Source organism: Lethenteron reissneri, chromosome 3, assembly GCF_015708825.2.
Source record: "Lethenteron reissneri isolate LAM-NWPU_2019-01 chromosome 3, ASM1570882v1, whole genome shotgun sequence".
NCBI classification, from domain to species: domain Eukaryota; kingdom Metazoa; phylum Chordata; class Hyperoartia; order Petromyzontiformes; family Petromyzontidae; genus Lethenteron; species Lethenteron reissneri.
This window is the reverse complement of record NC_083781.1, coordinates 7,631,179-7,640,417: the sequence shown is the minus strand read 5'-3', so window position 1 is coordinate 7,640,417 and position 9,239 is coordinate 7,631,179. Positions and strand designations below refer to the sequence as shown.

The following is a 9,239-nucleotide window of genomic DNA, read 5'->3' as shown; positions in this document are numbered from 1 at the left end:
AGATGTCCAGTATGAGGGTGGGTCAACAACTTAAAACGGAAAACAAAAACGATAGGAGTGCAAAACAGAAAAGGGTGAGCTAGTCACTTTAAAAGTAAATTGTCAGATTTATCTACAGTTGGGCAAGGCAGTAAAAACAACCAAACGGTCCCAGGCCACAAAGAAAAAACACGGTAAATAAAAAATAGGACCTTTAATATTGAACTATCGATAGTTCAATCAAAGTTACAAATCGCATTTAGAAAATCATCATCGTGTCGAGAGTCTTGCTGTGAAAAGGAGACGGGAGAGAGGTTCAGGATTGGAGCTCGGCACGCAATGAAGCCATCGCTCCCTTTTCATGCTGCAAAGATCGCTCCAGTTGTTGCAAAGCTAAAACCACGACCTCCCCAGGCTTTGACGAAGACCGCTTCTGTCGCGATCGAAACGTCGCGGGTTATTTTTGCTTTAATTTTAGAATTTATTTTTCCTAAAATTTTAATTTAAGTAAATGTTTTATTTTCTATCTCCGTGACTTTACCGAAAGAAGCAAGAATATGGATGATATTGGTCGCGAAGGCCTACTACTGCCACGTGTGTGTCTATCCCCCACCCCCCGCGCCCGAGACACCAAACCCTTATGAGGTCAACCATCCCGGACGGAGACCACCGCACCGACCCGGCATTGAGTATCGAGACTCCGTGCGGCTTTCTTGAGTAAACAGAGCGCCAGGATGATTATTTATGATTATTATTGGAACAGATAAACTTTAAACAAAGTCCTGGGGGGGGGGGGGGGTAGAACCCACGACCTCCCCTCTCCCCTCCGCCCGCCATCCCTCACCCCCGCCCCACAGCCGCTAATTTGAGCGAGGAACGCAGTCAACACGAGCCCTGGACCCCCCCTGGGTCTCGGCGGAGGGGCTCCCAGCATCTCTCACAGTGCACCTAGCCTGGCACGAGAGCATTGATGGTGGCAATGTGCAAACTCGGAACCTTGTCCACGCTGGGGAGATCGGGGTAGTGCTCGGGTCACGGGGGGTACGGAGGATTAGTGCTCGGGCTAGAGATAGGTGTACTGTTCGGCGTAGCATTAGGGGTGGTGATAGAGGTTGTGGATAGGGTTCAATTTCAAGTTATTTATATTAACATTGCGTCACGTAATATTAAAATACATCTGCGCGCATGATGATGATGATGAAATGGATCACCCTCACCACGCTCACCAACAACAACCGCCGTTCACCACCACCACCACCACGTGGCGGTAACGGCACGACGGCGCTCGTGCCATGCTAGGTGCACTTTGAGGCCACGTGAAGTGTCAAAGGGCCCCCTGGCAAGGAGGTCACGGAACGGACCCAGGTGCCGTGGGTTTGACCGACCGAGATGGCCGGGCAGATGCATCGGCCGCGCTCCCCACTGCGCCAACTTGCTGCGGGATTTTATTTTTTCCGCCAGAGCGCTCGTTGCTGTGAGCTCTCGCTCTTCTGCCCTCCGCCGTTGCTGGAGGGCGACTGCCTCCAACTCCACCAGTAGCTTCCTTCACGAGCCTCTCCTCCACAGTTATCGGCAAGGCCACTCAGCTCCGCATCCTCCTGCACCGCATCAGCTGCCGTCCCTTCTCCAGCGCCGTGCCCGTTTAGCTCCCCTCTATCCGGCCGAACAGAAGCTGCTTGGTCGTGCGGTGTCGTCTGGGCCATGGCGAGCTCACCCTGCTCATCCTCACAGCGCTCACCCTCACTCACCCTGACCGCGCTCACCCCACGAAACCACATTCACACCTTTATTGACGACGAAACTCTCTCTCCCAACACCCCTCCCACCACTCGTACTCACCCCACGAGCTCACCACCCTCAACCCATCCCCTCTCTTCCCCTCTCCCCCCTCCCCTCCGCATCCCCCGCGGCGTTCGCGCTACTCTCGCTCCATCATCGGCGTGGAGTTCGTGCCGCCCTCCCCCCACCTCCCCCCACCCCCCGTTCTGGCCCCCCTATAAGAGGGGACCTGACCCCGCCTGCCCGGGAGAGGGGAGCTAGGGGGTGCGGGCAGCGAGGATCGCGCACAGGAGACGAGAGGAGAGAGCGACTCGACGCGCTCTCGGAGCGACGCTTTTGTGATTTGTTGTTGTTGTTGTTGCTCTGCTCGGAAATATATTTGCTTTAACACAAAACAAAACAACATTCGTCGGAGTCAACTCCCGCAGCAGCAGCGGCGGCGGCGGCAGCGGCTGCGGGAACAGAAAGAGCAGCGGCAACTCAAGGATCGTCAGTGTCATCAGCAGGACCATCATCATCATCAGCAGCAGCAGAAGCAGGGACATCAATCAGAAACAGCAGCGCAATTATCAGCGTGCTGCAGCAACCCAAGGCAGCGGGAGCAGCAGCAGCGGCAGAATCATTATCTGCAGAGTCATCCTAATCAGCAGAATCATCATCATCAGCATCATCAGCCGGTGAGATGGCGCTCTACCTGGGCGTACGGCAGTACCACGTCATCGGGGATTACGGCGCTCGCTTCTCGTTCCTGAGTCGCGGGGGGGACTCGGGACTCAATTCCCCGGGGGGCAGGAAGAAGACCAAGGGGACCGGCTCTCGACGCGGCTCGGTCGCCTCCTCGTGCGGCCCCGAGCGCACCGACTCCCCCGCGCCGCTCAAGAGCGTGCGATTCACGGCCGACGTGGAGTTCCTTGACAACGTGAGGCAGGGAGACGTGGAGCAGGTGGAGGCTTTCGTCAAGGGCGGGGAGCTCTCCCTCGACACCATCAACACGTCCGGTAGGCATCTCTCATCGCCCCGGCAGTAACGACGCCTCGTGTGCCCGAGCCTCGCGCTTAGAAGCATCATCAGCGTTCTCGGCTCTCTGTGTGCCTCTAACGCAGAGCCCCGCATTTAGAAGCATCATCAGCGTTCTCAACTCTCCGTGTGTGGCTCTAACGCAGAACCTCGCCGCTAGAACCATCATCAGCATTCTCTGCTCTCTGTGTGTGGCTCTAACGCAGAGCATCGCCTCTAGAACCATCATCAGCATTCTCGGCTCTCTGTGTATGGCTCTAACGCAGAGCCTCACCTCTAGAAGCATCATCAGCGTTCTCGGCTCTCCGTGTGCCTCTAACGCAGAGCCTCACCTCTAGAACCATCATCAGCGTTCTCGGCTCTCCGTGTGCCTCTAACGCAGAGCGACAACCGCGTCTCGTGTCGGGGACGCGGCTGCAGAACCGGTCTGAGGCAGCGGCGCCAGGGCACTAAATCAGGAGCGGCAGACGTCATCGCGACGCTGCTAAACTTAAGTGCGAAGATTGCAAGTTCCCCCGTTAGCGAGACGTGAAACTACCTCGCAACCACTGCTGAATACACGACAATATCATCATCATCACCATCATTACCACCATCACCACTATCATAACCATCATCAATACATACACGCATCTAAAATCCATCCAAAGCGACTAATCCGCACACAAAAAAGTACAGTGAATACAAAAATAAAATAAAAAACAAACCACGACGTTTCGATCGCAACACCACTTGTGTTGCGATCAAAACGTCGTGGTTTTATTTTATTTTATTTAAATTATTTTTATTCGCTTTATTTTTATTATTATGTTTCTATCTACGTGACTTTACCGAAAGAATCAACGAATATGAATTCCTTCAGTCACGAAAGTTTTAAGTCAAAATTTACGCCACACGACTAAACCACAACTCTGACTTATACCATTTACACATTTAGCAGCGGCTTGGGGAGGCCTCCATCCAGCAGTGGGTTGGCCACGGCTGCTGCTGCTGATGATATCAAGCATCTGATCGTGACGTAATCATCTTTGTAGTTTCTCACTCACGAAACGCAGGCGACACCACTGCACCACGGAGCACCGATTCTGCGAGATGCCCCATCAGCGAGAAACCACGCGGCACGCAGTGGATGGGTCTCAGTTGTGCAATCATTGGTGGCCGGGCTAAGGCCGTTCAACCGAATCGGAACGTTGTCACCACCCCAGACCCATGCGCACATCTCCTTCACAGATGGAAAATTAAACGCACGAGCCGCAGTGATGCGATTGTTGCCATGCAACACAAACTACGGACCGTATATTGAACCCGTAGAGGCACATCGGGATACGCGGAGACTCCTCGAGATACACAGAGAGGCACGGAGTTCTAATAAAGACAAATCACCTGTGCGATTGTGGCCGTGCAACCAAAACTATGAACCGCAGGGTAAACCCACCGTGATCTGCGCTCCTTCAACGGAGGAGGATCGGCAAAAAACGACATCAACTCTTCTCTCTCTCTCTGCTGAAGCCCTCTCGTTGTGACCAGCAGCAGACCTCGACATTGGCAGAGAGCTCTGAATATTATGCTGCTGTTGCTGCTGCTGCCGTGCACAAGAGGAGAATAGAAACCGGGCAGAGTCCACGAGTGCGCGGCAGCAGAGAACGCGGATTTGAACCCAGGCTCCCAGTGGAAGGTGCCAAAAAAATATTCGATAGCAGCATCCTTAGAATTGACGCCGCTCACTCAGCTCTGGCGAGTTCGCATGTGTGAGTGTTTTGCTGAACTTCTTTCGCACCGTACGTAGCCGATCGTGTTTATCCGAGGTGCGGGGGAAGGGCATCAAACTTATACACAGTGCGAAAGAAATTCGTTTTCTCTCTTAGTTGATTTAAAAGTGGATCGCTCCAGTGGCTTCCTAATATCGGAAGGAAGAGCGTTCCAGACGGCCGCAGAAGCGCGTTTGAAAGCGCGCGATGCGGTGCCCTGTCTTTGTTCGAAACTTTACAGCACATCATCACAATTCAAACCCGGCACATTCAACCGTTCGTGGCCTCAACAGGAAACATTTGCCGTAGATGCGTTACGAGAGAAGGGCACACAAAGCGAAATCGCTTAGAATAGACCACGCAAGACACGATCTACCGCACGTGCCAGCGCCTGCCCAGTGCGCGCACATTACAGACAAGTGCGCACACAGTGCACCCACGCTACTCACACAGTGCACCCACGCTACGCACACAGTGCACCCACGCTACGCACACAGTGCACCCACGGTACACACACAGTGCACCCACGCTACGCACACAGTGCACCCACGCTACGCACACAGTGCACCCACGGTACACACACAGTGCACCCACGGTACGCACACAGTGCACCCACGCTACGCACACAGTGCACCCACGCTACGCACACAGTGCACCCACGCTACGCACACAGTGCACCCACGGTACGCACACAGTGCACCCACGTTACTCACACAGTGCACCCACGCTACGCACACAGTGCACCCACGCTACGCACACAGTGCACCCACGCTACGCACACAGTGCACCCACGGTACGCACACGCTACGCACTACGTTGTCCCACGTACGACCTGCAAAGCCGCATGTGGAGTGAATTCAAACCGCATATAATGTAGCGGATTTTGGGCAGAACTGCGCGAAATGGCACAACGCGAGCCCGAAATCGAGAGAGGGACACCTGCAATAGGTGACGTTTTGGGAGCTTGCCCTTCTTCATAGCGCTCCTATAACCGACTGTTGAGCCCAGCTCTCTCGCCCTTTTCCAGAGCATCATTAAGAGTGGCCACCCACTCGCGCTCGCCTCGCGAAGGTAAAAGCGCCGCGCAGAAACCGCTCTCGCAGGGCACGGTCGCGATGTCCTCCGCCTGAGCGCGCCTGTGTGCGGGTTCGTAGGGGGAACGGTGGCGCGGCGGTTAGCGCACGACGCGACGAACCCGGCAAAAGACCCGAGTTCGATTCCCGCTCACGGCCAACATCGGTGACTGATATCTGAACCAGGTCCCGGGCCTCCCCTAGGTCGACTCAGACTCACATGAGTAGCTTAGTGTGGCGGCGTAAGCATCGGCGCTGGGGGAGACAAAGGCGGCCGGGCGTGGTGCTGGCCACCCACCCCCTCGTGTGCCGTGACGGCCTTCATAGGTGCTCGCTGACAGCACTTGCCCCAGTGAGCGGTCTGTTGAAGGCTATACGGGGGGGCAGGGGGGTGGGGGGAAGTCTCTGCCTTTGTACAATTCGTGCACGCAGACACGAGAGAGTGAGCGACACCCGGGTGACCCCCCCTCGTGACAACCCCACGTGTACACAGGCATGGCGGCGCTGCACGAGGCGTCTCTGCGTGGCCACGTGGAGGTGGTGGAGGCGCTCCTGCGAGGGGGGGCACGGATGGAGCTGCGCACCGAGGGGGGGGTCACGGCGCTGCACCTCGCCTGCTCGCAGGGCCACACGGCCGTCATCAGGTAGGCGCGGCAGAAGAAGTCGCGCAAATCGGGGAGACCGTCGTGGGCTCCCGTCATGGGAACGGGGAATGTCCATCGGACACCATCAGTATGAGCACCAGTATCGTTGTCACCTTCGACATCATCATCAGCATCAGCAGCAGCAGGAACAACAACACCACCCACCACGTTATCAAGAATCCCATCATCATCACCAGCAGCAACAACACCACCCACCACGGTATCAAGAATCCCATCATCATCAGCATCAGCAGCAACACCACCCACCACGGTATCAAGAATCCCATCATCATCAGCATCAGCAGCAACACCACCCACCACGGTATCAAGAAACCCATCATCATCAGCAGCAACAACACCACCCACCACGTTATCAAGAATCCCATCATCACCAGCATCAGTGGTGTGGACGAGAAGACTCCCTGGAGCTCCCCCAAGTCGTGGAGCCAACAGCCGCTCCTTCCCATCATCATCATCATCATCAAAACTCCTCCTCACTCCCCACCTACACCTCCTCACTCCCCACCTACACCTCCTCACTCCCTACCTACACCTCCTCACTCCCCAGCTACACCTCCTCACTCCCCAGCTACACCTCCTCACTCCCCAGCTATACCTCCTAATCTGTGCCCCCCTTCCCCCCCCCCCCCCCCCCCCCGCGTAGACATCTTCTCCGGAAGGGCGCGTCCCCCGTGGCGCTGTCCGAAGGCGGCGACCTCCCCGAGGACCTCCTGCCCCGGGGCCGCTCCGACATCCGGCAGATGCTGCGCGCGGCGCGCAGGGGAGTCTTGCCTGACGACTAAAGGGGTCGCAGGGACCCCCCCCCCTCTCAACGTGCCCCCCCTCCAACCCCCCTCCCCGGCGCGAGGGGTGACCCCTGCGAGCGGGGGGCCAGCCACGTGCGGGGAGCGCGCTCAGGGACCCGGGGGACCCCGCTCAGGGGATCGCTTGAACCCCGACTGAGAAATCGGATCGAGGGTTTCAGATCCGGCATGAGGATCACGGGCCCAAGTCCAGCGTCTGGATCGCGCGGAGTGGAGTCGGGAGGCGACTGGAAGCCACGGGCTCCAATTTACAAGACTCGGACGCGAAAGTCTGGATCAAGGACTCCTCGGATCCAAGAACTCGGGAATTCTGGACACGGATCGAGAATTCATATTCAGGAGCCCCTTGCGGTTCCTGCCAGTGGAGATCCCGAGAGGACCCCCTGAGTTCCAGGGGGTACCTGCACCCCCCCCCCCATCTCTTTCCCAAGGCCCACCGCCTCAAGCCTCACCCACACCCCCCTCATCGGGGGGTGAACTACCCCCCCCCCCCTGTAGCTGCGTCGCGTATATATTTTTGTACAGGGCTGGAGATTGTCAACGTTTCTGTCGGTAATGTTTCCATCATTTTAAATAAAATCGCTTTCATTCAGCCGAGGGTGAGCGGGCGGATTGTGAGTGCCGTTGTTGAGTGGGGGCAGACGAGTGAGTGGGATGCTTGCAAAGACAAAGATCCCCCGTGTAGCCTACACAGGCCGTTGGGGCAAGTCCTGGCCAAGTGCTGCGAGCTAGTACCTAATGAAGGCCGGAACGACACGGCACACGAGGGAATGGGTGGCCAGCACCACGCCCGGCCGGCCGGCCGCCTTTGTATCCCCAGTGGCGATGTTTACACACCCCGAACCAGGTACTCATTTGAGGCTGAGTCAACCTAGGGGAGGCCCGGGACCGGTTCAGATAATCGTCACTGATGTTGGCCGCGCACACACACGCACACACACATTCACACACATGCACACACACACGCACACACACATTCACACACACGCACGCACACACATTCACACACATGCACACACGCACACACACACACATGCACACACACACATTCACACACATGCACACACACACATGCACACACACACATTCACACACACGCACACACACGCGCACACACACACATGCACACACACACACACGCGCGCACACATTCACACACACGCGCGCACACACATTCACACACACGCACACACACACACGCACACACACATTCACACGCACACACACACACATGCACACACACATTCACACGCACACACACACACGCGCGCACACATTCACACACACGCACACACACACACATTCACACATTCACACACACGCGCGCACACACGCACACACACACACGACAAAAGCCACAATTCTCCAGAAAGTGGTGACGTCCCCGCGGCGCTTGTGCCAGGCTAGGTGCACATTGAGGCCACGTGGCGTGGCTGACAGAGACAGCCACGCCGCTCCCCCGTGCCGCGGGGGAGTGGCGCCGCCTGGCGGCCGCGACGGGAAAAGCGCCTCAAGCACGACCTCGACTCTCTCTCTCTCTACCCCCCTGACTCTCTACCCCTGACTCTCTCTCTCTCTCCACCCCTCAACCACGACCCCGACTCTCTCTCTACCCCTCAACCACGACCCTACCTCTGACTCGACCCCTATTAAATTTCGATTTAAAGCTTTCGTGACTGCAGAGATTCATCTTCTTGGTTCTTTCGGTAAAGTCACGTAGAAGGAATGAGAATCATTCAGACGCTGTCTTTCTGACAGACCTGTTCTTCACCTGAGGACGGCTGATTGCGTTGTGGCCGAAACGTCGTGAGAATTGTATTTCATGATGTTTTATTTTTATTATTTTATTATTTCCCTTCTACGTGACTTTACCGAAAGAACCAAGAAGATCTACCCCTATTCCTAACTACCCCTATCCCGAGCGCTGACTTCAAGGCCGTAATTCTAATAAATATTGGGGGACACACATCCCACCCAATATTCAAATATGCTCAAAATGTCCTCCCCCAATATATTGCTATAAAATAGATTTCTGTTTATACGATTGTGGTTATGGTTGTACTTTATTAATCCCTAATCTCTGCCATTATATACAATGAAACAAGAAAAAGGTAAAAAAGAAAAAAAGAGAGCAATGTAATAAAATACACATTGTAAAAAATATATAAAAAGTCC

At 55.6% G+C, this 9,239-nt stretch overlaps 1 protein-coding gene across 1 annotated transcript; it reads left to right on the top strand.

The window, feature by feature from the left end:
• The first annotated feature begins 2,005 nt into the window (after positions 1-2,005).
• On the top strand, positions 2,006-7,656 carry LOC133345858 (protein phosphatase 1 regulatory subunit 27-like). Its single transcript, XM_061556905.1, has 3 exons — positions 2,006-2,756; positions 6,090-6,240; positions 6,905-7,656. The coding sequence occupies exons 1-3, from the start codon at positions 2,441-2,443 to the stop codon at positions 7,041-7,043; spliced, it is 606 nt and encodes a 201-aa protein (XP_061412889.1). The 5' UTR covers positions 2,006-2,440; the 3' UTR covers positions 7,044-7,656.
• The last annotated feature ends 1,583 nt before the right edge of the window (positions 7,657-9,239 follow it).